The sequence below is a fragment of the Bombus terrestris genome, chromosome 2 (assembly GCF_910591885.1).
Source record: "Bombus terrestris chromosome 2, iyBomTerr1.2, whole genome shotgun sequence".
In the NCBI taxonomy this organism is placed as follows: domain Eukaryota; kingdom Metazoa; phylum Arthropoda; class Insecta; order Hymenoptera; family Apidae; genus Bombus; species Bombus terrestris.
In genome coordinates this window covers 9381518-9407898 of record NC_063270.1, presented here as the reverse complement: position 1 = coordinate 9407898, position 26381 = coordinate 9381518, and the positions used below count along the sequence as shown (strand labels likewise).

The following is a 26381-nucleotide window of genomic DNA, read 5'->3' as shown; positions in this document are numbered from 1 at the left end:
TTACTTGCGCTCGCTGTTGCTTTTAACCTTTCCTCTGGAATAAATCGGAGCACGTTTCTCGTTAACCGCCACGCCTGTGGGAAACACGGTAGTCGCCAACAGCGTTCAGGATTTAGCGATCCATCCGATTCTTAGAAAAATTTCATCCGCCGGTTTTAATTATCTCTGCGAACAATTAAGCCACGATAATAGCCAGCGGCTCTTATGCATACGTTATTACAAGGTCGAGGCTGACTTATCCACGTTGCGTGACTCGTTTCAAGGTAACGAGCAGCGGTTGAAAAATTTTGGAAGCAATTTCTCCGCAATGCTCTTCCCCTTGAAAAATACGATTCGTTATCGCATCGAACGCGAGATCCATCATGGACGAGCCAAGAAATTTCTACGTCGCTCGTGAACACGGTGGTCGAACAAAGCAGCTCGTTCCATTCTCTCTAAAACAATCGTATCATCGATTTCTTCCTCCACCAATGTTTCTCTTTCATTCTCGCGTCTTCCCTTCTTCTGCCCTCGACAATTTTTCTAACCGTCCGTTCGAGCAACGATATCCGAACGGCACACGTCTTCCGAATAATCGTTGCGCATCAGCAATCGTGTTTTTGTAATACGATACATTCGAACGATCGGAGCCATCTTGCGTGATTAGATTAGCATTATTGGCGAAATTCCACGAGTCACGGACCATGGATTAGCGAAAATCTTTTGTAAAACAAACGTCAAAAAAAAAAAGAAAAAAAAGAAAAGAAAGAAAAACAAACACTAAGTTCAAATGAATTTTTATCATTGAACAGGTAGGCTTCGCGGTGCTAAAAAAAAAACCCGCTCATCCGCCGAAAATGGCAACTTTCAACAGGCTCTCACGAACAGGTGTTCGGGTGCAACAACGCAGATTCCCGAACTGTTCTCGATACCTACAAAAATATTTAACCGTGTTCGCAAGAGCTTTGGTATAGACATTTCAGGGAACTGTATTTGACGAACATGTTCGCGAACAGCACGCAAACAGATGACAAACACTTACTGTTCGTGAATAATTCGTAGCCTGTTTGACATCTGTTTGCACACTGTTCGTGAAATGTACCTAGTTCTCAAGAGCGTCTATACTAAAGCTTTTATGAACACGGTATATAAAGAGCCACATAGAATATTTATGTAGCTTTCAAGAACCGTTCACGAGTTCGTTACAGGTCGCTGGAAAATCGTAGAATGGTCGTAAAATGTTTAGGAACGTCTTGCGAACACCGTTCATAAATACCGTTCGTGAACGTGTTTACCGATGGGTACGCGCCTATAGCGTTGCAGACACTCTAATTACATGGTTCGATCGACGAATCATCGATCCGTAAAACACCCGTTTAGAAGCTTGAAACTTGATCAACCGATTGCCACGCGAATTTTGTACATTTTGCCCCGAGAACCGCGATAGATCGGCGTATGCCACGCCATAACATTTAATTTGTTGCAAAATATTCTATCGCATTTGCGCGCCTATCTCCGACTCATTCGCTTGATCGAGTCCCTCGCATCGTTGACAATTTTCTAGTCCATAACATTCGTTCTATCTTAATTGCTCTAAAAATTGTAGTAAAACACGCATCACCGATAACCATCGTGGCAATCAACGCGTGAACAGTTGGCAAACTTGAGACGTCAAAGGATAGTTATTTAAAAGTAGACCCTAAGAGACTTTTATCGTTTGCCATTTACTATTTCTTCGTCGGGTTCCAGCTATTTCGATCGTTACGATTATTACCCCGAATTAACTCTGTTTCGAACGCGAACCGAGGCAACCAAGTATCTCCATCAGCGTTGGTCGTTGATTCAAACTACCGTCGCTCTATTAACGCTTCGTACTCTCGCGTAATCCCATTTGTAACAAAAAGGGAAGCGCGTGAAATTCGTACGAAAGTCCTGTAACGATAAGCGTCAGGCCGACACAGTCTTGGATGAGTTTCTTTTCATCGATACTTCGATTCTTGTTTCGTCTTTTTCTGTTCCATCGGTCTTTCCACTTTTGTTTTCCCCTTTCCCTCCCCCATCGTTACAAGTTCCAATTGGCACGTATCCCAGTCCGATGCATACTTTTGAAAGAAAAGCGTAGAAAGAAACCGGCGATATCGAGAAAGGAGAGAGAAAAAAAGGAAAACGAAAGTTACAATGTCGCTATCAGACGATGCAGAGTGCTCGAATCTCGTCGAGTGACGAAATCGCCATTACGACATTTCCCGGATAAATGAGATTGCGGTTGCGATAGCCGGGAAAATTATCGGTACGCGCTCTTATTTTCCAATGAAGCGTTTTTCTCGAGGTTCTATATATTTCATTTCCGCGATATCAAATTTTTGTAATCGTACAAGAGTATCTGCTAAACGACACGAAATTTGATATATTTCAACCTAATTGACGATCTGTAGATACTGCAACAAGTACAACAACGCGGCGATATTTTTCATAGCCAATCGGAGTAGCCATCGGAACTGAGAAAAACCGAAGTTTTTGTTTCGCTTGGTTCGACTTTAAATTCAACTACGTAGAGATTGTTTCGTAACAGCTTGTACAATACGTTTTTACTTGAAAGACAAAAAAAAAAAAAAAAGAAGAAAGAGAAAAGACGCGAGTACTTCGAATATTTTAACGTACCTTGAACAATGGAAAAGTATATTAGACAAGCTATTTTAACTACGGAGAAAAAAGTATATTTCGTGACATACGTATGATGCTAATCTGTTTTCGTAAATACTCTCTGACACTTGTGAAAGGAGTTTTACGAACAAAAGAAGAATAAATAACTGCGAGAAAGGGAGGAATAAATAATCGAGTTGGAGAACAACAGGAATTTCTTCGTATAATTCTCTGCGTAAAAAGTGGTTTTAAATACATAGCAGTTGGAAAGAACGCAGAACAAACATTGGGTCAGAGAGGAAGGAAGCAAAGGGAGGCGACCGGCGTCTAAGAGTTGCAGCCTCCCTAGAAAGCACACTACTACGGCGCAGCACAGCTCGGATGCGTCACGTGCAGTCTGCTTGGCGGTCATGCGAACGACAGACGTATTTTCATTTCGTCTTTCGCGTAACCATAGTGCAGCGTATAGAGTCGGCGTCGTCGCCGTCAGTCTTACAGCCGACGCGTTTCCCCAACATCGGTAAACGTTCGTTCCACTTTATCCAGATAATCTGAATCGAGCAAAGTAATCGAAATCGAAGGGAATTACATCGGGCAACTGGACTAATCTGATTTAAAGCCACTTACCGAAAGCTCGGATGCACGTTGATCTTACGCGAAACGAAAATCATGGAAATCGAATGAGAATATTTTCCCGTTCCCTGCCTGCCCTCCTCGTTCCCGAGTTCGATAGCTTTGGCTTCGCCAAACCGACGATATTATTTGTCGTAATTCCTTCGCGTTTCTACGTACGATCCGGACTCGGCTCGAAAAAATCGTCTCCTCTATTGCGAGTTTATTTTTATTTTAACCCGAGACACCGTTCTTCGAGAGAGCGCGTTTCAAAGTCAACAAAGTCTCCGGTTATACGGTAGATGCGCGCTATATTATATTTACGAGCCAATTCGCTAAAATGGCACGCCGAGTTCCTTCTTCCCACGTATTTTTCTTAACTCTCGGAACCTATTACGACGGGAACTTTACTTCGTGCGAACTTCGTTTTAATATTATCGTGCCGTAGCAAATACCATTGCGATATCTCTGTCTCATAAAATAATGACCGAGTAGAATTTCGAATCGCGCGAAAGAAAACAAGGATGGCGGAAAGAAAACGATAAAATTTCAGTTCTCTCGGATGTTTCGAGATGGCAGATAGAACATTGTAACTATGGGCGGCAGTAAAATCGGCGAATACGAAAGACAGAGCGCGGCCGAGTAATAAACTTGCCGAGGAAGTCTCGTTATTTCGCGTAAAACTCGCAGAGTACAGCCCGGAAGCGAGGAACTGTGTCGCGTCACGCGAGTCTCTGCTCTTCCAGTCAGGATGTGCAACTCTTACCGAAAAGCTGGCGATTCCACGACGCTTTTAACGCAGGAAATTTGTCGCGGCGCCGAGATAAACGGATTCGTGATTCAACCGACGGGAACATCGTCACTCGGACGAGATAACGGGCCTCTGCCTCTGTGCCATTAATTAATGCACCGACCCCAAACGATTCACGTACGTGTTCTCGGACGCGATCTAAACTCAGTTGTGTACCGGACACGCGCATCACGCAACCGCTTCGCTAATACGTTACTCCACATACTTCGGAAAACTTGGAAAAGTCCGGTAATACGTTGGCTCGATAGAATTTTGAACAACGTTGTAGACTTTCGTTCGATTCGAGTGAATATCGATCCTTCCAATAATTCGATATATCGGAATCGCGAAGTGACCCGGTGAAATTATGGAATACGCGAGAAAAATGATTTACACCGTGGCTCGTAAGTATTCGGACATCTGGCGCGATTCGATGACAATGTTGATATTTTATATAAAGTCACGGTGGAAATAAAGAAATATTTGCACATTTGGCTAAATTTAGACCAAAGCGAAGAATATATCTGCGTTCCTCGAGTTCCATATTTATCTTTAACAAACCGCTGACATTTCATAAAATCTATATATAGGCTTTTAGAACGTGGCTAGAGAAGCATATTTCAATTGCCGTGACATCATATAAGAAATATACGCTTTAACGAGCACCGTATTTCGTTCGCTTCGTACGATCAAAACTACGCTTCCTCGGAATACTTCGAGACCCTCGGTCAATTTCTGGCCACAATACGATACGTACGATACGATCCCTTGGCCGTTAGAAAAAGAACGGCGCTGCCATGAAAATGCAATGACCTCGTTGCCCTTTGTCTGTTATTATACGATATAACGTACTTTAGCGTAGCTTACTCTTTGCAGATGCGTTGCAGAAGGTATAAACAGGAAACTATTTTATCCTCGCGCATTTTACTTAATTCCGAAGAAACACAAACGCGCCAGCTCTTCTGAAACGAATACAAGCGCGAACGAAGGTCGTTTTTGTTATGAATCTTCTCTAATTTACCAAGCTCCAATCGACGGGAGAGAATCGAACTATTTTCGAACCGATTCGACACCTGGGTACGGAGCTACGGAAAACGCGAGAGAGTTCCGTCGTCCTTGATACGTTTCGAGTGTAAGTGCAAGCGCTTGTAAGACGAATCTTACGTAGTTCGTATTGTTGCGAAGCTACGCCTGAGAACTCTCCAAGGGGGACTTCACCCGCGGAAAGTGGCGAGGAGAACGCGAGACGTTGTCGTTCTTTCGCGCGGAGAAGAAAAACAAGCTATGCACCGAATAAAATTTACCGAGTCCACCATCTTTTCTCACTTCCTTCTCTATTTCTTTTTTCCTTCTATTTATTTACCTGGACCGGGCAATTAGTGACTGCTATGTTTAAACGATTAGATCGAACTAACCCCTTTAATAACTTTATGCTTACGACCTTGCAACTTTACACTCGTGCAAACAGCTTCAATTTGTGTGAAATGAATCCTAAATGATTCGCTGTAACGTTTCGCTCCGGCACGATGAAACTCTGCCCTCCTTGGTTAAAGCGTCCCATCTAACATTTTCTCGTTCTTCAAGATATTCATAATGTGCGTGTATCTCGTAAGCGTAATGTAGTCGATGCAATTTCGAAAGTGTTTCTCAGGGAAAGGAAAACTGTTTGGAAACTTCTGATTTTAAAAAATAGCGTAAAAGAAGTGAGTTTCAAAACAAGCGCAGTTTCATCGCAAACTAACCGAAATACGAACAACTTGAAACTGTTTGTCTTACGATTAGTGCACGATCAAAAATCGACGTTACTTTTCTACTAAACGAACGAAGGAAGACAAAACTGGCGGAAGAAAATAACGAAACTTCAATTTTCTCTAGTTATGCAATGGTAGATAATTCGACCTATCATTATTGACTTTTAACTAAAAAAAATAGGATAGTATTATGGAGAGTAAATTTTGGCTCAAAAGGAATTAATATACGATAACGCGTTAATCATAAACCATTCTCGCTAATCGACGTGAAACAAAAGCAATGTTCAACGAGTACTCGTGCTTTATCGCGTGGTAAAAATCAAAACACGAAGATAAGATAAAAATTGGAAACGATCGAGTTCGTAACCTGTAACGTTCAACCGGTTCGCTCGATATTGTACAACTGTCATAGTTCAACTAGTACTATTCAACGTGAAAAGAGAACGAGGCTAATTACGAATTCACCTGTAGCTATTTGCCGGTAACTATGTACGCGTTTATGTTGCCGACCGATATCTAGTTCGAATTCCGACGAAATTTCAACGATCAAACGATATACACTCGTTGAAAGAAAAGTAAATTATGTGCTTTCGTTATAGGAACTGTAAACTACGTCCAGAGTGTAATGGACCAGCGAAACGAGAAATGAAAATAAATATCGGTACAAGTGAATCGATGTTGCTGTAAAACAATGAACAGCAGGCCGATAAATAAAAAGCAAATAAATTACAGCGAGCACGAGCTGTTACTTCCAACTGCTAGAAATCCAGCAATAGACCTCTTCAAAACGTTAATCCACTTTCTTTTTTTTTTTTTTTTTATAAGCAGTTTACTCAATCAAACTGAAAAAACCTGATTCTCGAAAAAGCAAACTCTTCGAAAGAGAAAACATTCTTTGCAAAAGATAAAATCTTCTGTAATACGAAAAAATTCTTCGCGAGTGACAGAATCTTCTAAAGCAGGAGAAATTCGTCGTAAAATACTGAAGTTTCCCAAACAGAAGAGATGTTTCGCGAAAAATCAAATCCACTAAAACGCTTTTCTCAAGCTAGGAGAAACTTTTTACTTGTCAGTTACATTTATTCATTTATGCAAACTACAAGTTACAAGTTAGTAGTCTGAGCTTAAGTGCCTTAATAATCCTGTCTGTCGTACGCCGGTACGAGCATGTACTTCAAAAACGATCATCTATTTTCCTGCTACCTGACTGACTCGAATAGTCAGACTTTTAGTCGAGAGCAATTTTTAAGCGTAAGACCACGAACCACACTATACTAATGATACTGAATGTGACAAAAACTTGCAATCGCGAATAGTAAACTGCGAAACGATATACATATATTCGTGTGTGTTTTCAAGAAAGAAAAAAAGAAAAAAAAAAGATACTGACAAAAATCTCGCACGGTATCATCGTAACGACACATTGCTACGAAATACCAAGTACACTCGACCGCCTTTGAAACCGGTATAAAAAAAGGCCGAGCGACAGGCCACTGGAACACGCTATTAAATAGGCCGAGCTGCTACGAGGGGAATGATTAATCACCACGAAACTGTCTTTTTAGCTTAAAAATTACTTACATGACAAACGTGATCAATTGATTCTCCTATGCTATTATTTCTCTTTCGACCTAGCTCGCATTTGTCACAACGAGGAAGCGAGAGTAATTCGCCATTTTATCTTTTTATCTTTTTTTGAAAATATTGTTTTAAACTTATTTTCATGTTTGTTATATACATACTTTTGTACATTCGTTTCTATGTTTTTGTATTTACCATTTCATTCTAGTAATATTTAATAAAATGTACAGAACTATTTGTATTTGTATATAAACATACATTCTAGAAAAACTAAAGTTAACAATAACAGGTATTGATAACTTCGTGGATGATAATTAACATTACTATTCTTAAATTAAATGTTTGTAACATTATCACATTCGCTTAAGTCAGACACCTTGTTTTCCTGTCACTTCAAGATGAGGTTATGTTGTCTGTTGCTTCCTCCCATTGTTTTATCATCTTGAATAACAACACTTGTTTAACATATTACCAAGCAAAACAACAGATAAAGTAGTTTATTATGTACCATTGTAAAGATAATAAAGTAGTTAAGACGTTACACTGTCTTTGAAGCAAAACAATATCTTTGATTATTATGACAAGACTTAATTTCTCAGACGACTTGTCTATAATTTTGAAAGAGAATCTAAATATTGCTTTAATCTATTTAATCCAATAAATCATTCTTTATAACATAGCACATGTAACATAAATCTGTATCCGACAGAACAATAACATATATAAACTAGCAAAACAGCATTCAAAAAGTAATTAAGATCAAAATACTTTATTCAAGATTCACATTGGTTTAAGGAAAAACTTATCGTCTGATCATCGTTAAATGCATGTATTACTAACAGGTATCTTCTATGCGTAAACTTTGAAACAGGTTGTTTTATAAAATACTGGCTTGAAATACATATAATGATCCTTCATACGTTAACCACAATGAGTGCTATGAGTCAAAATGATTACCACTATCTTTTTCTGACTTGTATAATCTTGGCTTATACAAGGTATACCCTTCCTCTCTCCCATTGTATGTTATTCAAGGTAAATAAAGAAATAAAAACATAAAGATACATAGGAAAATGTATTTGATTTACTTACTCTGCGGATAGTAGAGAATTTAGGAAGGGTGGTACTGCTGGTAAACTGGATAGACACAGTGGTGGAGAACCGTTGAGTTGTTTCGGAACGATACATGAACATCGGGTGGCATAGAACTCACGTAGTGGCGGTCGTTTATATTCCTTGTACGCACTAGTACCACCGTCCATGCACTAGGTGCACGCACCGTCATCCGGCGAAAATCTGAACATTATCTCACGCGTATATCCAAGTAGTCGAGGAATCACGACACGATACGTACGGTACGGTACGGTGCTAGAAGGCAAGGCACGACACGATACGATACGATACAACACGACACGACACGACACTACACGGAACAGCACAGCACGGTACGACACGACACGACACGGTTAAGAGAAGATTGGTCGCAACATAGGATACGCACCAAAAATGTAGCGAATATCGTAAAACTAGAGGGACCACCTCAAGGAGTTAAGATTGTTGGAATATGTGTGTGACGGCGGGGGCTACGGATTAATATGGCCGTCCCTCGTTGACACAATGTTTCGAGTCACACGTAAAAGGCAGCCCAAAGGAAATGCGAAAAACAGGTTGACCGGGATATCGTTGGCAAGAGAGAGGCTTGTTCGCGTACGACGCGCACGCATTTGTTTCACTCGCGACACCATAAACCACCCGCGATTCTCTAGCTATCACTAACTTCCGTGTATCACCCTGTTGTATTCTCCACGCGCTTTCCTATTTTTCTTCTTTCCTTTCTTCTTACCTCCGCTCTTCGACAGGCTATTCGTCCACTCCTCTCTCTGTCACATAAGATTCCTTTCAACCCCTTACAGGGCACGTTCCTCGCTCGTCCTCCCTCTCTTCTTTCTCCTCTCTTCTGTTCGTCGTTTTCGTCGAACACTGCGAGAGGGATCCTACGAACACCGCACTCGCGTTTCGAATTATCAACTACTTTCTCGCTATACCGCGTTCTCGTTAGAGAGCACCATGAGAGTCGTGGAAGCATTCGAATAATCACCTTCTTTTCACGCTTTTCGAGGACGTGACGCGGCCTTGCTGTGAACGACGTCAACATCACAACCGTACGCTTTCATGGCGGCCATCTTTTCGGGATACGCGAATCGCGGAACGGGAAACGCACACGCGTGTATACCTCCAACACATGCATACACGTGCCACCGTTCACCTATGTACACGCAATACTCTACTACGTATAACCCAACAACGAGAATCAAGAGCGAGGGAGACACCTGCGCGCACATACACATATACAACTTGACCGTACTAGCCTGGATATTTGGATAGCGAACGGCAATCCAGACACCGAACCGAAGAACGGGGAATGGTTGACGTTTCTTGTTTAACAGGGAATTGTGGCGCTGCTGTCTCTTCTCGTTTGTTATCTTTCTCTTTATTCGTCTCTCACCATAACCTTTATACAATTTCTCGACCAATCACAATCCCATTCTTACTGAACTGATTTCATCGTCTAGGGATTTTCCTACCTCCGAATCTTTTCTCTTCCAATTTCTTGGAGCTGAAACTTCCTTCTATCGTAATTTGCGCGCAATTTTTTAAACTGTCTTCTTTATTCATGTAATGATGTGTCTATTCTTTGTTAGTCGTCTATACATATAGGTATATATTACTGTATTCAATAATAGAAATAAGATATTTACGTCCTCATAAAACTTTTATTTGTATTTAATATAACATTTAACATCAAAAAATTGTGCGTCTGAGGTAGTAGGTATCGATAAAGTTAATAAAAAATTCTTGTTGCAGATATACCTATTTACTTATGTGTAGAATGGTAATTCCAAAATAGTATTAATCTATAAACAGTATACGTATCAAACTTTCATATAAAATTATATTTCTTCAGTATCAAAATTTGATACAATTTTCAAGTCTAATATCTTTCTTTTGAAACGTATATATATATACAAAGAAGAACAATCTTTTTCTATCATCTTCTCTAATATAATAACAAAAACAAAATTTTCGACGTTTTAAACGTACGGTAAATGCTTACAAACGGAATGCACTGTTTTTCTCATATACGTATTTTTCAAAATATTATGTAGCTTTGCGTACATTTCGATATGGCAGTTGATTTTGTGTAATTTTTTTAACATCAAAACGATACCAGTACCTTTATATAATCACTGCGATTACAATTTCAATATTTCTTGAACCGCAACAACAATTTTGCTTGCATTAATTCCATATTTATCCAACAACACATTTGGAGGGCCAGAACGTGGTACTTCAGTAACAGCTAGCTTTTTAACTACAACATTTTTTTCCAGAGCAACCGCCGAAAGAACTGCTTCCCCTAGGCCACCTTCCGCATAATGATCTTCAACAGTAACGATTCTACCTCCAACTTCTTTGGCGTTCTTTACAATCAATTGACCATCAAGTGGTTTAATTGTAAATGGATCGATCACTCGAACATTTACTCCTACTTTAGATAATTCATCAGCAGCTTTAAGTGCTTCGTACAAAGTTACACCAGCTCCAACCACGAGAACTTGATCTTTTGGAGAAGATTTAACCACTTTGCCCTTGCCAATAGCAAAAGGTTCTTCGTTTTCATATATAACTGCCGTGGCAGGACGAGATGTGCGTACGAAACAAATACCCTTTGTATTAGCTGCTAATTCAATGGCACGCTCCGTAGAAACAGCATCGGCTGGGTAAAAGACGGTAGAACCAGGAATTGTACGGAACATAGCTATATCTTCCAGACCCATTTGCGAAGGGCCATCCTCTCCGATCGAAACACCGCAATGAGAACCAACAAAATTGACATTCGTTTGTGAAATAGCACCCATTCGAATCTGCAAAATCAAAAGTATATCAAAAGTATATTCGTTTTTTTCTATTCACATTTTCATACTTTACCTGATCAAAGGCACGAGTGAAGAAAGTAGCAAACGCAGATACAAATGCGACTGTTCTGTCTCTGCATGCTGCACCAATTGCTACTCCTACAATATTCTGCTCAGCAATAAACCCTTCGATAAATCTAGTTGGGTCAATTGTCTTGATTTTCTCTGCGTACGTAGAGTTCTTTGTATCTCCATCCAGAGCAACGACGCGAGGATTGTTCTTTGCCAGCTAAATCAAAAAATATAACAATAACACACAAACAAAACAACAAAATGCATTATACTCGCCTAACTGAAGGAAAAGGATACAAACCTTAGCTAAAGCAGTACCATAAGCCAATCTGGTAGCAACTTGTTCTCCTAACTTGTAATTCGGTGGCGATGCTAATTTAATATTACTAAGATCTACGGCTGGAACATCGTTGACTAATGGTTTTTGAGGATGCAATCCTAAAGGACCAGGATTTTTCAACATTCCAGTCAAATGCTGCAATTGAACATTTTATTAATCTCTAAATGTAAAAAATGTAAAATTATTTTTATTATGCAGGAAATGCAATCCTTACTTGAATGACTTCATTTGCTTTGTTGCCAAGTGGCTTTCCGTGCCAATTTTCTTGATCTTCAATATTAGGGAAATATTTGCCCTTAAACGTCTTTGCTAGAATGGCAGTAGGTCGCCCTTTTGTATTTTGTGCTTCATGGAAGGCCTGATAAATAAAATATTATTTTAAATTTCTTGTATTCATAAATAATATTTATTTATACGTGAGCATGTATTTTTCCTAACAAACCTTGGCCAACTCTTCTACATCATGACCATCAACTACCAATGCATTGAAACCAAAAGCTTCAAGTCTTTTGCGATAGACTTCCATATTATGTTGAAGAGATGTTGGTTCACTTTGACCCAGACGGTTAATATCAAAAATAGCACAAAGATTGTCCAACTTATAGTAAGAAGCAAAGTGAAGTGCTTCCCATATTGATCCTTCAGCTGCTTCTCCATCACCAATCAAACAGTATACGCTACATAAACATTAATAAATAATTCATATAATTATTATCATACATTGAAAACATAAGTACAACATTGCTTTATGTAAAACAATTTAAAACAAACAATAAAGGGTAATTATTTCAATATCAACATACCGATAATTTGCTTTGTCAAAATTTTTTCCTACGTAGGCCATTCCAGCAGAAACTGAAAGGCCCTGTCCCAAAGAACCAGTTCCCACATCAACAAAGTTTAGTCTTGGAGTAGGATGTCCTTCCAAGTCACTATCAATTTTTCTTAAATTTAATAATTCATTTGCTGGGAAAAGTCCTGCTTCGGCCCATGCTGTAACCATATAAATATTATTAGTTACCTCGGAATTTGACGCAACTTCATAAGGATATATTAATGCGCATAAATTTCAGATATTTACCTGCATAAAGGATAGGTGCTGCATGACCTTTGCTCAGTATAAACCTGTCACTGTTTGGATCACGCGGTGCCGATACTTTGTAACGCATCGTGTGAAAGAATAAAACGGACATAATCTCTGCCATAGAAGAACATGATGTTGGATGTCTATGTAAAGTAAAAAAATATACAAAATTAGAAAATTTTCATAATGGTATTAATGAAAAATAATTTGAATACATCGAGTTTCCAAAGATTATCAGAACGTGTAATTGCAAGTTTCGTAATCATAAACTGTTATCTTCAAAGGTCATACAGGATATCAATCTTGATCATACGATCATTGAATATCGGAATGATCATTAAAAACATAGTTATGTAATACGATTTATATGCAAAAAAGGCACTAATCATTAACTGCATTGCAAAGAATAAATTTCTCTTTCTTTTATTATACTTTTTTATACTAAAATTAATTTATCAGCAAAATTTACTTCTTTAAATTACTTTGATTAAATAACGTAAACTACATAGTAGGAAAAATATAAAAATCTTAAATAAATTATGAATCAAATGTATTGTTTTCTATACATTATGTGTTCTTGTGTTCTTCATATTTTAATTTTATCTGCAATTATGTTATAAATGTTAAAGCATTATCAATCGCTGACTTCGTGTTGATAGCGAACATATTTAAATGCAATAAAACATTAAGAAATACCTACAAGGATGCTTTAATTTATAATTATTTAATTTTAACGTAATAAGTTACTAATTATTGCAAAGTTCTGATTTCCTGAAAAATTTCAAGGAAAATTGTTGAACATGCCAAGAAGAAAGATCAGCGTGTTGATAATACAATCTATCGACGACAGAGAGGTTTTAAAATAAATATGATACGAGAAAGATATGGTATGTATTTCGATTTCGCCAAAGCGATAGTAAAAACTTTGGATTAACATTTCACTCGTATCATACCCGCTTTTTGATGCCTCAGTTGCTTGAATACATTGAATACGAAGCCTGGTTGCAAGGTCTTGGAGTTTTTCCATGTTCGTATCACGCACCATTTTAAATTATAGAGAATTTCGGAAGTCGTTTCCCACCGAACGTTCGATAGCAACTGAGGGACTGACTAAGGGACATGGAACACAATAATTCGCAACTCGCGAGTAACTGCGCGCTCCCTACTTTCTTCCAGACCGGCTATCGTAGATTTCAAAATCGGCACGTTCACGTTTCATGGATACGAACTCTTTTGGAACTCATACTATAGCTACAACTACCATACCGATAGCAAGAATATCTGGTTTATAATAACCATGTTTTATCAGCATCGTTTCCTTAGAAAATTTCAAAAATACTAATTAATAACTTTTTTAAAATTTTAAATAAATTTTTTAAAAATTTAATCGCGATTAATTGATAATTGTTAATTAAAATAATAATATACTGTAGGAAATTTTTGATAATTCCATGAACTTTATTATAAAAGTTACAGGTATCGTGAAAAGATGAATAATAGACTAATAATCAAATTCTTAAACTATGTAGCAATCGTTTTTATCATATTTGAGGGTACACAATTTTATATGGTATGTCCAGCTCTTTCAATATTCTATATGCTCTTGATTCTTCAACACTATCGTATGTTTATTACGTAACTACTTCATAGCGTGCATTTTGGTATTGTGCACGTGTTGACTATGCGACTGCTCTGCATAAGTCATAAGAAAACATGGTATGATTTCCTGTCTATTTTTATAACTGTCCTTCTAAAAAGTTTGAACATTTTTTTACAAGATATAAAGTGCAATGATGCGACAATTCCCGACCATTCTTCAAAGTATTGTTATTGTTAATTGTATAAAGGTATAATTTATGATTAACACGAAACTTGGATAATTCTAATACGATAGGTTTTAGGTATCTACAGATTCCTTTTTTTTTTCAAGAAAAAATATACTGAAAAATTTATTTATCCAAAATTAGATTTTTCTGGAAAAATTTTCCAATATTTTATCCCACTTTGATCAATAATCATTAAAAGTGAAAGTTCATAAAAATTTTTAAATGTAGTCTTTTATTATCGTATAGATATAAACTCTATGCATAAACATGAAGAGCAATAATAAAACTACCTTGATCCATGAAACATAATGTAAGAAAATGTAAAAAAGTGATATAACATTAAATATGATAACTTGGAAGAATGGGACATGTAACAAAACAATTAAGATCATACCACGTAAAAATAATAGAAAATATCGAATATTAATTAAGTATCAAATATCAAATAGAAAAAAACTGCATGTATTGTATAACATAATTGATTCTAAAGCAAACATTCTCCTTTCATGTCGTTTTCATTGAGATAATCTTCGCGCGTGATTTTACAAGTGTTCAAACTTTATTAGAATTTAAATATAAAGATGATCGAAAATTAGTAAGGGTGCATCGATCTACGTTGATTTACAAGAAATTTATACAATGAACAGTTAATTAATGATACTGCTATTATAACATAGGATATCACACATACCCGGATTTACTGGCTTGTGTGGCATTGATCGAATGAATTCTCAACTTTGTCGCAATATCTTTCAATTCTAGAATGGTTTTCGATTCTGGTTTGTGATAGTTTGCCATTTTCTTCGTGTACGATGTAACGGCTTTTTAAAACTGTAATAATCTTTTAAGAAAACTTCGGATAAATGCTGACCACGAAACGTGTTTCCGAGCAACAAGTAGAATTCGCGCAAGCACGATCTAGCTTGAATATAGAGAAGAATTCAAACCCTGGATTCGAGCGCGATTTATTCCAAGCATATTCTCGTATTGTTCCTAGATGGCACTGTATCGATTTTGATAGTACGTATAACAGTCATCATTTTTTTTTTTTATTATAAAAAAAGATTAGAATGCGTGTATTGTTAATAATTTTTTGTGCTACTTATAAATTTTAAAGAGCATTTTGACATAATTATTTTGAGGTCTTGTTTTCTCAAATAATTTAACGTATACGCGGTAAATTGCGTAACTTATATATAATACAAATATGGAAGAGGTACCTTGACAAACTTTCACATACAATATTAATGTAATAACAAATTTATTCGACGTTTAGGAACAGGATCTGTAGTATTATATTTAATCATATTTAATACTACCAATATCGAAGTATTCATTTATAATCTTATACGTAACTGAGAATAAATTATCCAATTAAAATTAGGGGAATATATAGAAATTTTATCGTTATATTATAAAAAAATCGTCGTCCATAAAAGTTTATGTTGTATGTAGAACCAAATTACAGATTATAATATAATATATAAGTCTACAATGTCTACATATAATTTAATCCTTAATGTAACATTACTTTCAACACATTGTTTCTTTTTTCACATCGTAATGAAAATTACTAAGTCATTATAAAAATTTCAATATTAATTAATGCTTAATATTTATAGCGAATATGTTATTTAAGAATTTAACTTATTTTTACAACATTTCGAAAACATATGCAATTAAGGAGTGAATTAACTATTTTTAGTGATTGTATTGGTACAAATATGTATAATACCTTCGTTATCTGTAAGAATAAATTGCTATAACGAACAATTAAACCTTACATTGTGATGAATTTTAGATTTATATCTATATATAAATATCTAAATAATATCATTAAATTATATGTATATACATCTTAATGATACATATATCATTCTTTTAACGAAATTCGCACTTTAATACTCGGAACGATCGTTATTGACCGTATTTAAGATCGTATTTAATTACTAGCGTACTTTGTTTTTCAGTAATATTTTATCCGGTCAGTTCTGTTCTAGTTCTATCATCAAGCTTTTTAATATAATAGTTCTCCAACAGATATTTTTAATTACATCTAAATGTGCAAAATATGCGGTTCCATTGATGCATTACGACTATAGGGGAGGGAGGTAATCTGATACCGTCTGATAGTATAACAATTAACGTGAATGTTACATTCGAATGTCTTTTTTTTTTAGTAACCGCCAAAACTGCAGAAACTTTAAAACCATCAAAATTAAGTATTTCATTTTGCAATACACTTATGTAAACTTAAAAGTAATTGTATAAGTTTTATATGCGCATATATATACATATATATAAATACACTTTTATATAGTTATATATCATGTGTGTGTGTGTGTCATGCTTATATATTTATATATACTTATACATATGCATAACATGCAGTTGGTTCCCATATTCAACTTTGAACTTCATACATATGCATGTTTACATGTTAATTTAATTACCAATTAATAATTTTATCACACATGTCAAATTTGTTCTATTTACAATAACTTTTCACCTATATCTGGAATGTTAAGCAATTTATATGCGTTTATTCATGGTGATGTAAAAACGGTTGTCTTCCACATTTTGGTTTTGACCTGAGAATCTCAAATTTGATTAGGATCAAGTTCATGCAATTTTAATTTCTTTTGTTCTTAATGCACAAACGTTAATCAACCTTGTTTACCTGTATAATCATCATCGAATTTCCTCAAATTTGATACATGACACTCGAAAAATTTATACGGACGATAGTTTGAAAATTATTTACAATGTCACTTATTATTTATAAAACTACTATGCACCAATTTAGTGGAACTATGTATTCCTGAAATTATAATTTCTCCTTATATAAGTTTGTTCATTTTTATGTCAGTAAAAAAGGATGAAATTGCGCAATTTTATTCTATTATTTTGCACCTGTTTATCGTATACCAACTACTTTCGTGTTCCCGTATATATTGCTGATACATATACTCTAATACTTTTTCTTCATAAAATTAAAGTAGATGGAATAATGTTATCAATCTTTGTAATGCTCACCAGAAGAAATAATTCAATGCACTGTGTATTAGCGTAAGTTAGATTTCCTGTAATAAAGTAATAACAATTTTTTCTGAATATCTTTGAGCACATCTTAATAATCATAAATTCTCAGCAGTATATTTGCAAACTTATAACTAACTTTTGATTTTATATGAGTTCTTGTATGGTCTCAAACAGTAGTTTCTTAATGAAAGTTATGAAAAATAATGAAAAGTTAAATACAAAGTATCAAGTATAGATAATAATTATAATGTATGTCTTAATTAAAAAGAAAGTAAATTTATTAAAATAAACTTATTTTTTAACTATAATTATGGACAAAGATGAGGTTATAATAAATATGCGACCACGCAAAATTTCTAAATGAAAATAAATAATGACTGATGCAGCTTAGTACACATTACTACATAGTAAAAAATTACGTATAGAGGATTTCTTCAGGTATGTACCATCAATTTTTACTTATAATGCCATGCTGTATATCAACAGATCATTATTGATCTGTTGACGAAAACTACTTTTTTTTTTTATAGAATGTAACGTTATTTCTATAAAGAATTAAATTGGTAAGCATCAAAATTAAAGAAATTGTTTTTTTTTTTAAATTGGCTCAGTAAGAAGTGACTAAAAGAACATGATAACAGTGTGCAATAGGTGTCAGGTACATTTTGGAATTGATGTTATACTCAGTGCTAAAGCTTTAAAGTCAGCATAAGTATACTGAATGATTGTTTATTGTTTCCATGTGTAATGTTAATATCACATACAAGTACACTTTAAAGCTTCTAAAGAGAGGTCCTATAACTGAGCGTTTGATTGCTGTGCTTTATCAACACATTCCAAACATATCCTAACATCCATATTGCTAATATTTATCTGTGGTAACGTAAAAAATGCTATATGTACATAACGGGCAATCCTCAGTGCAAAGACTGAATTACAATCAAAAGACTACTTGATACATTTAAAATATTTTACACTGCTTTTTCCAGCTTTCCTCATGCCATAGAAATTGTAACATTAATTCCTAGATTTCCATTATCGGCAAATAATTGCGCGATGGAGGTGTCGAATACAAGGCAGTCTGAATTTAAAATTGCAGATGAAACACCTTCGTGAATAGAACGCGGCATAGCTTCCCATGTTAGGCGCCTTTTATGCCCATTCAATTCTAGTCTGTTGAACATAAGCATTTACATGTTATCATTACATGTTCCAATTGGCATTCGTTATTTTAACTGCCGTCTACACTATAATATATATATACCTGTAAGCAAAGTTTTCTGCTTGTTTTCTTGAACCAATCAATTGAACAATTGCAAAAAATTGTTGATGTCCATCATACTTTTCTTGTTTTTCAAGCACTAGCATAAAATGATGACCAAAGCAAGACTGCATCATTACCCAATCCACTGCACCAGGAAGATTAATATCTGTTGCTAAAAAAACAATGTCTTCCCCTGTAATGAAAGTGATTTAGACATTTGTGTAATAAACGGAAACACAAATGCATGTCTTATTTGATAAAATTACCTTGAAGAGTTGTAATGCTTTTGTGACTCATAACAAGATGTGGCATTACTTGTTCGAGAGATCCTTGCCATTTACAAGAAGCTCCTGGACAAGGACAACTGTATGGACGGAATTCACATGCATCTTCATGATCTGCCTTTTCAGTATGCACTAGTGACACTGTGCATCCACTTGTTGAATATTTGCAAGGAAACATCACGTTACCTGCCACTTTTTCCATTGCCAGATTGCGGATATTACCTGCATTACAGATTCATAAAGAATTTCTCTTCACAAAACAATATTAAAAACTACTTTTATTTATATAAGTTCCAATTTATTGCTATCTACATACCTAATGGACCTCTACAGGTAGGACAGCAGTTAAGTTTTGGTCTGCAATTACTACAAACAAGATGTCCACTCTGGCATTGTAAGATTGGTGGAAGAACATAATCAAAGCAAACTGGACATTCAAATAGGCTTGCTAAGTCAGTTGAGCTGCTTAGAGATGATACAGTAGATGCGGAGGAGCTTGCAACACTCCTCCCTCTCTTCCCAGTACTAATACTTAATTGGGACATCTTTTTCTTTTATTCTATGTATCAAATAAGAACACTTTGCCTTTTAGTTGGCAAAAAAATCCATTTATTTTAAAGATGTCTAATAAATGCGATGCATTTTGGAATGAGCCATCCACCTCATATCTGCAAATTATTAGAATTTCAGAGATATTACAGAGTGTTATATTTATAAATACAAAAATTTTATGATTTTATTAATTACGAATATTCATTAAATTCTAAACTAATACCTTCGTATAAAGTGAAAATTATTTTAATATATTGAAATATATATTTAACACATATATAATTATCTTGCAATGTGTATAATCTGGCTATCGTCAGTGTTATTATACTTTATCTCTATAAAAAATAATGAATTTTTTGTTATATATATCATTCTACATAGTGGGATATTCATGATAATTTTAATTATTGAACTTTATAATTAATTCAGTTAATACATTATTTACAGTTATGTAAGGATAAAATGAACTTTATGGAGTATATCTGGCTTCTATATTTTTATCACTTATACGATGTACTATATTCTACCTTTCAACTAAAAAAAAAAAAGAAAAAGAAAGAAAACAATGTGTTATAAGGCATTACGTATATTGATGTTTATTCGACATTGAAATGATGCAATAAAAATTTTGGTCAGTGCAATCCTTTTATTACTTTTACTCAATAAATTTTTACTTAAGTAATGTTATAAAATTTATTATCAAAAAATACTAGAATCATATATGCACAATTCATAATATTGTCGTGTTATATGAATATACATTTAATCGAAGCATTTACAATTTATTTTAAAACATTTTCATTTACCTACTTAATTTTATGCAAAAACAAGATAATTCAATATACGTTTTATATACGTACAGTTCGCATCAATTAATTCAAAGAAAAAAACTAAACTTCTTATCGACATTTTTATAAAAGAAACGCTGTTTATAATTATGAATCAATAAAGCAGAATAAATAACGAGGATTATGTTGCATCGATCGCAAGACCATTTATCGCGTTTGCGTCAATTATCGTTGTCTTTTCGGTATACCGTCACAGGAAAAAGCTTGACAAATTTTTCTCGAGCAACTTAAGAAATTTTCAAACGGTATCTTGTTCGTGGATTGTTTAATCCGAAAATCAGGGGAAAATTTTGCGGAATAGTATTGTGAAGAGAGTCACAAATCACAAGTCACGACGAATCAGCGATCAACAAATAAACAATGCGCAAGAAATAAGAAAGCGGATGATTCTCTCGCGGAAAATTCTACGTAAGAAATACGATAAAGCATATGAATTTGTAATTTTATGGAAAATATATGTTTAAACTTACCGAAATAACAAATATATTAGTACGTCACTCGATGCATACACTGACTTTTCGCGTGGTTGAAATCAGAAAATAGTGAGTTAAAAGTGTGAAAGAGGGAAAGAGAAGGCACTTGAGAATGATGACAACGGAGATATGAACGTAGATGAAAAGGTCGAGAATAACGACAGAGGGTGACACGACAATAGACAAATGTTTTTACGAGAACAACAACAGGAGATTTCATGCGACTTGGCTTTGAAAATGTTGCACGAAATGCTCCCGATACTTCTCGGTACATCGGATGAGGAATAAACGCGAATGCAATGAGATCGACTGTATAAGAGGCTACATCGCGAATTCTCTTGGCCAAACAGGCAACATTAATAGTAACGTGACTTTGGTTAGTTTTCGCTGAGGCATAGTAGCAACTTGCTCCTTTTCGAACTTCCGACACTTCAAGCTCGTTCCGTACAATAAGACGCACAGAGCAAGATGATGACACTGCAGCTGTCTGTCCGACTGTACGTCCGTCCGTTTACACCCATGCAACGCATGCAACTGCCATTAACGAGTGTTAAGCCGCGTTTTTAATGTACACTTTCGTTCATGCTGTAACATTCATTTTCAAAAATAATAAATAGCAATATTTTTTCTTTTTTATAGAAATATTTTATATTAAATACTACATATGTGACAAAGTATTTCTAACATTTGTATTACGTTACATTATATTTTCATATTTTCCCTTTATTAATTTTTTTTGCAAATAAAGCACTATAGGATTAAATGATCGGAAAAGTTGTTCAAATTAATCGATGATTCATATCTTAAGTATCACTATTAATTTTATTTGCTTCAGATATATATTTATTTATATTTATTATGATTATGCAATCTTCCTATATATATATATATTATATAGGAATATATAGGGGTATATATATATAGAAAATAATGTTGATGATACTAATTATAGTAATATAAAGCTATAATAATAACCTACAAAACTGAAATTCATATTTTTATTAAAATTAATTCGAAGTCAGGATGAGAAAGGATTTGTATCAAATTACCACTTTCAAGATAATTGTATAAATTTTCTTAGAAGAGTACTTTTCTATTTATTTATAAGCTTTCATTGAAAGAAGAATATCACAAAATACTTTTCAAGTAATGAATATTTTATTTTTTGTTATAATTAAAATATACACTGTGTCATGGGTGAAACAGGCGAATAGTAATCAATAGTAACAAAATATTTGTGTTATTTGCTTTAATTTCACAATCTGATCTCTTTTTTATATATATATATATTTTTTCCACACGCAGCAAATATGGTATACATAGTATACAGATTCACTTTCCAAAAGCACAATTAGCTTGGCTTAAAATATTTTCTTTTCTTTTTTTTTTTTTTAGAAAACGGTTTATTTTCCGTGTATATGTGTATTATGAAATTTATTTAAGCCAAACTGTCGTTACTTTTGTAACATCTGAGAAAAACTTGAATGTTTAAAGCCTTATCAGCCTTGTGTGTAATATAATTTCGATGTACCTAAATGTAATCCTCACAATGCCATATTTACATTTGCTATATGTATTTATTTTGTCATCTTTAAACATTTTTTTTAGTCCAGAAAATCACAAGATGTATTGGCTGTCAAATTCTCTAGTATTTGTATCATTTCAAATGATACTTTACACATTAACAGTCTTCTTGCGATATGAAGAGCAGTCTTTGTACACCAGACAGGAACAACTGTTTGATGCAAATGCAAAAAATGTCATAGTAGCCTAAATTATACAAAAGTTATGTTTCTGCTAGTTTCAATGCCTTAAACATTCTGTTGATTCAGGGTCTTCAAAACATTTTTCATATAACAAGCCATGATCAGTTTTGTTATATTTATACTTGAGTTTTATGAGACATAGGAGTACACGAGTGTAGCAACATTCAGAAATCATTAATTGTATTAAAGGTACTTCTGGAGCTGTAGTTCTCATGACAATTAAAATATCATTAAAATATCAACAAAAACAAAAAGAAAACAGGGAAAAAAGAAAGAAAGATACTAAATAACTCATTATAAAATTCTGTGTACAGTACGGTATATTTATTGCTCTTCTGATGTGATTTCAAATATTGTTTTAGAATATTTTGTAACCATCTTCTACCACTCGCGCACTCTTCGCGTATCTACCCAGGACGTTCATATTTTAATTATATTCATTTTGAAATATTTTTATCTTTTTCTTAATTCCTACTGCATTATATGCTAATTCGCACACGTGTACAACGTATGTATGTGTACACGTATATACATATTAACATACGAGGATACGTATGTTTCTTACAATACCTTATGATTCGTATAAGTTACAGAACTTACTTTAGTGTACAAACAATTATGGATGATACTAGATAATACGTATAGGTTATAAATTTATGAGGAAGAAGTACATTTAATTAGGAGTACGAACCATTGGTCCATGAATGGTATTTTGTTTTACTTCTATCAATTACCTCTAACTGACACATGCTTTCTGAACTGAAACTGTTTATCAACATAAAGTCCTATCGTGAACAACACAGCATTGTGTTCTCTAATAATAAGATTAACACCAAGCATATAATAAACAATACTTTAGTAATGCAACTTAAGATGCTAAAGAATAATTAGAGTATTAAATTATAAGATATACATGTTAGTATTATGAATCATGAATAACAAGAAAATAGGAGTAAATCAATCGTTTCAATTTTTAGCTTATGTATGGTTCCTATGTAAGAGAAACAGCTTCATATATAAAGTATTCGGTTTTAATAAAAATATTTGGACATCTATTTTAATAGTTTCATGAATAGCTTGTTTATATAATAGGTGATAAAATGTGCATAGATAGAAAAAGACATGATTCTTTTGACTCGTTAAATTATACCAATCGTAAATCAATTGAAAATTCATTTCCTCTCTTTTAGTAAATGTACATAGAGCTATCTAGTATTTTACAGACCCAATGTACAAAGATCAGGGAATTTGGTGCTTCTATAAGAGTTTCCCAATGACTCTACTTACAAGCTCTTTTATCCCAAATTTCCCTATCTCAGTCTTAGCCTGCATTCAGACAAAGTTGGTCTACTCCTTACTATATTCTTGCTTTATCACCAAATTTTGAGTATGTAGGATTTATAAATCCATTTTTAGTACGGCTGATGTCTCTGAAATTGACGTGGTCCCTGACCATTTCCTCTTGGCTTACCTTGAACCCCATATCCCATGTTGTCATACCCATCATAACCAGCGTAATCATAGTTTGCATACATATCGTCATATCCTCCTTGATAGCCATTGCAGTATTCAGGAATGTAACCATAGCCTCCGCCATATCCATAACCATAGCCTGGGCCCCAAAATCCTTGATTCCTTGGGTCTGGATTAACTTTCACTTTCTTGACATCCACTTCTTTACCATTTATCGTTTGTTTAGGTGTTTTAAGTAATTTGTACACTACTTCTTTCGAGTCAAATGTTATGAAACAAAATCCTTTTCTCTGATTTTTTACCTTATCGAATGGTGCTTGTAATTCGACAATTGTACCATATTGTCCAAAATATGTTTTGATATCTTCATCGGTAATTTCAGGAGTAAGGCCACCCACAAAGATTTTACCATGTTGGGGCTTTTTACTCACCCGTTTGGGATCCACCTACACCAAAACAAAGGAAATCTCATTGAAGAAACAAGATACAGAAATAATTAGAAAGTAGTTCTTAAGCTTGGGCAATAGATTTTAATTTCGGCAGTATAACCAACCTTTCTCTTATTGATGTAATGCTCGCCAGAAGCCAGAAGTTTGTCGATCGTCTTGGGATTGGCGAATACCATAAACGCAAAACCTCGTGAAACACCGGTGTAGGGGTCGATTTTAACGGAGATGCTTTCTATCTCTCCGAATTTACTAAAATGATCCCGTAATTCTTTGTCGGTGGTATTACGCGATAGGCCACCGACGAAAAGTTTGCGTTCGTCATCTTTCCCTGGAATTCCGGCAGTGGCTTGTTGTTGCTGGGGTTGTTGTTGCTGTGACTGTGATTGTTGTTGCTGTTGCTGTTGAGACTGCTGTTGTGTCTGTTGGCCGGTACCCTCGGTCTGGGCTTGATTCTGGTAACAGTCAACCGCCGCCATCGCGTACTGTTTAGAGCTTACCGCGTTAAAAGCACGTCAGAAGATACAAGGTAGGCTGGTCGAACCGATGAGATCAGTAAATGCAACGGTGTACTGCGCACCAGAATAATTTCGGAACAGTTGGCACGCGTCACAGTCGGTTCTTATGGTGAACCGGTGCCGGCTTACGACCGAAAGAAAGAGAGTCAGCAACAGTTTCCGATTCCCTCTAAGCCTCTATTAACACGACGCTATTCGTTCTTTCTACTCAGACGCAATTCATCTCTCCAATCACAACGACAGATCCAACAGACAACGCCGGAAATTCCAGTGTATTTCCGGTGGTCGTTTCATTACTAACTTTAATTAATTTTCCAACAAGCTGGAAAATTGACAGGCTAGTATACTTATTTGTTGCTTAAATTTTCGATTTATTTTTTAATCGATTTCATATTCACGTAGTGGACGATTACCGAAAGTCCTTGAACATTGCTGAACCTGAACAATACATGAACACCTTTGTTCCTAACCGTGAGATCAGGGTCTTTATTCGCTGAAAACTGAAAATTGCATATTTCCAGTTGACATTACGAAAATTCTATCGTAACTTTGTTCGTGCTTTAATAACCTTTCCCTGCATTTTTCGCATAAAGATCGATTCAGGTTAGGTTAACATTTATATAGGTTGTCAAATTGATTTTTGTCAATGATATCAAATTTACATGATACTATTTATTCTATTACTGCAAATTGCTGCAAATTATCGTAACATGCATAATCGATGCACACAGGAAAAATTGCTTAACATATCCATGAAGCTGTAAAACTCAAATCACTATAACGATAACGCACACATTTTAATTAAATTCGATGTGTAATTCATTTAATCTTTACGTTTATATGGTACATGTAACAACAATGTGTATAAGATTTGTGTAATCTTTTTAATTTTATCAGCATACAAACGTATGTAACGAATAAGAAATGAAAATGAAAATAGTAACGCATTAAATGTTCATATATAACGCATTAACTCGAATTGTTTTCGATTTCGATTACCTAATCGAAATTTTTTTATTGCAAATGTTAAAAGACATAGTTTATGTATTTCGAATTTTTATTTAAAAATTTAGGAACACGTGGTGTTCTTACTTGTTTGTGCACCGTTTAAAGTCGTTGC

The 26381-nt window shown here is 34.9% G+C and overlaps 4 protein-coding genes and 1 long non-coding RNA gene across 13 annotated transcripts in view; all 5 read right to left on the bottom strand.

The window, feature by feature from the left end:
* Positions 1–9785, bottom strand: part of LOC100650069 (serine-rich adhesin for platelets) — a 58573-nt gene extending 48788 nt beyond the window's left edge. For 5 of the 6 annotated variants that reach the window (XM_012317755.3, XM_012317769.3, XM_012317784.3 and 2 more), the window contains exon 1: positions 8449–9784. Coding sequence is in view for 3 of the 6 variants with exons in the window: in XM_012317753.3 (XP_012173143.2) it covers positions 8449–8550 (102 nt within the window). In the remaining 3 variants the exon portion in view is untranslated. Of the gene's footprint in view, positions 1–8448 lie in introns of all 6 variants that reach the window. The other variant, XM_048414560.1, reaches the window with a different exon arrangement.
* Positions 2920–4388, bottom strand: LOC125387189. Its single transcript, XR_007227756.1, has 2 exons — positions 3250–4388; positions 2920–3173 (listed from the first exon to the last, which is right to left on the bottom strand). It is a non-coding gene; the product is annotated as an uncharacterized LOC125387189 (long non-coding RNA).
* Positions 9786–10110: 325 nt separating the features above from the next.
* LOC100649799 (transketolase) lies at positions 10111–15420 on the bottom strand. 2 transcript variants are annotated; one of them, XM_003393658.4, is made up of 8 exons: positions 15287–15420; positions 12767–12912; positions 12489–12678; positions 12128–12362; positions 11900–12043; positions 11647–11820; positions 11347–11562; positions 10111–11282 (listed from the first exon to the last, which is right to left on the bottom strand). In XM_003393658.4, the coding sequence occupies exons 1-8, from the start codon at positions 15391–15393 to the stop codon at positions 10611–10613; spliced, it is 1884 nt and encodes a 627-aa protein (XP_003393706.1). In that variant the 5' UTR covers positions 15394–15420; the 3' UTR covers positions 10111–10610. The 2 variants fall into 2 exon arrangements, with proteins under 2 accessions (XP_003393706.1, XP_003393705.1); XM_003393657.3 differs by lacking the exon at positions 15287–15420 and adding an exon at positions 13723–13894.
* On the bottom strand, positions 14207–21607 carry LOC100649684 (E3 ubiquitin-protein ligase SIAH1). 3 transcript variants are annotated; one of them, XR_007227753.1, is made up of 7 exons: positions 21056–21607; positions 19502–19853; positions 19168–19407; positions 18902–19094; positions 18613–18810; positions 15287–17678; positions 14207–14461 (listed from the first exon to the last, which is right to left on the bottom strand). XR_007227753.1 is itself a non-coding variant. In XM_012317706.3 (6 exons), the coding sequence occupies exons 3-6, from the start codon at positions 19728–19730 to the stop codon at positions 18633–18635; spliced, it is 840 nt and encodes a 279-aa protein (XP_012173096.1). In that variant the 5' UTR covers positions 19731–19853; positions 19961–20072; positions 21056–21606; the 3' UTR covers positions 17894–18632. The 3 variants fall into 3 exon arrangements, 2 of the variants coding, with proteins under 2 accessions (XP_012173096.1, XP_003393704.1); XM_012317706.3 differs by lacking the exons at positions 14207–14461; positions 15287–17678 and adding an exon at positions 19961–20072 and having other exon boundaries at positions 17894–18810; positions 21056–21606; XM_003393656.4 differs by lacking the exons at positions 14207–14461; positions 15287–17678 and having other exon boundaries at positions 17894–18810; positions 21056–21606.
* Positions 21608–22194: 587 nt separating this feature from the next.
* Positions 22195–26064, bottom strand: LOC100649563 (RNA-binding protein squid). The gene is made up of 2 exons (XM_012317691.3): positions 24851–26064; positions 22195–24743 (listed from the first exon to the last, which is right to left on the bottom strand). The coding sequence occupies exons 1-2, from the start codon at positions 25220–25222 to the stop codon at positions 24237–24239; spliced, it is 879 nt and encodes a 292-aa protein (XP_012173081.1). The 5' UTR covers positions 25223–26064; the 3' UTR covers positions 22195–24236.
* Positions 26065–26381: the final 317 nt, after the last annotated feature.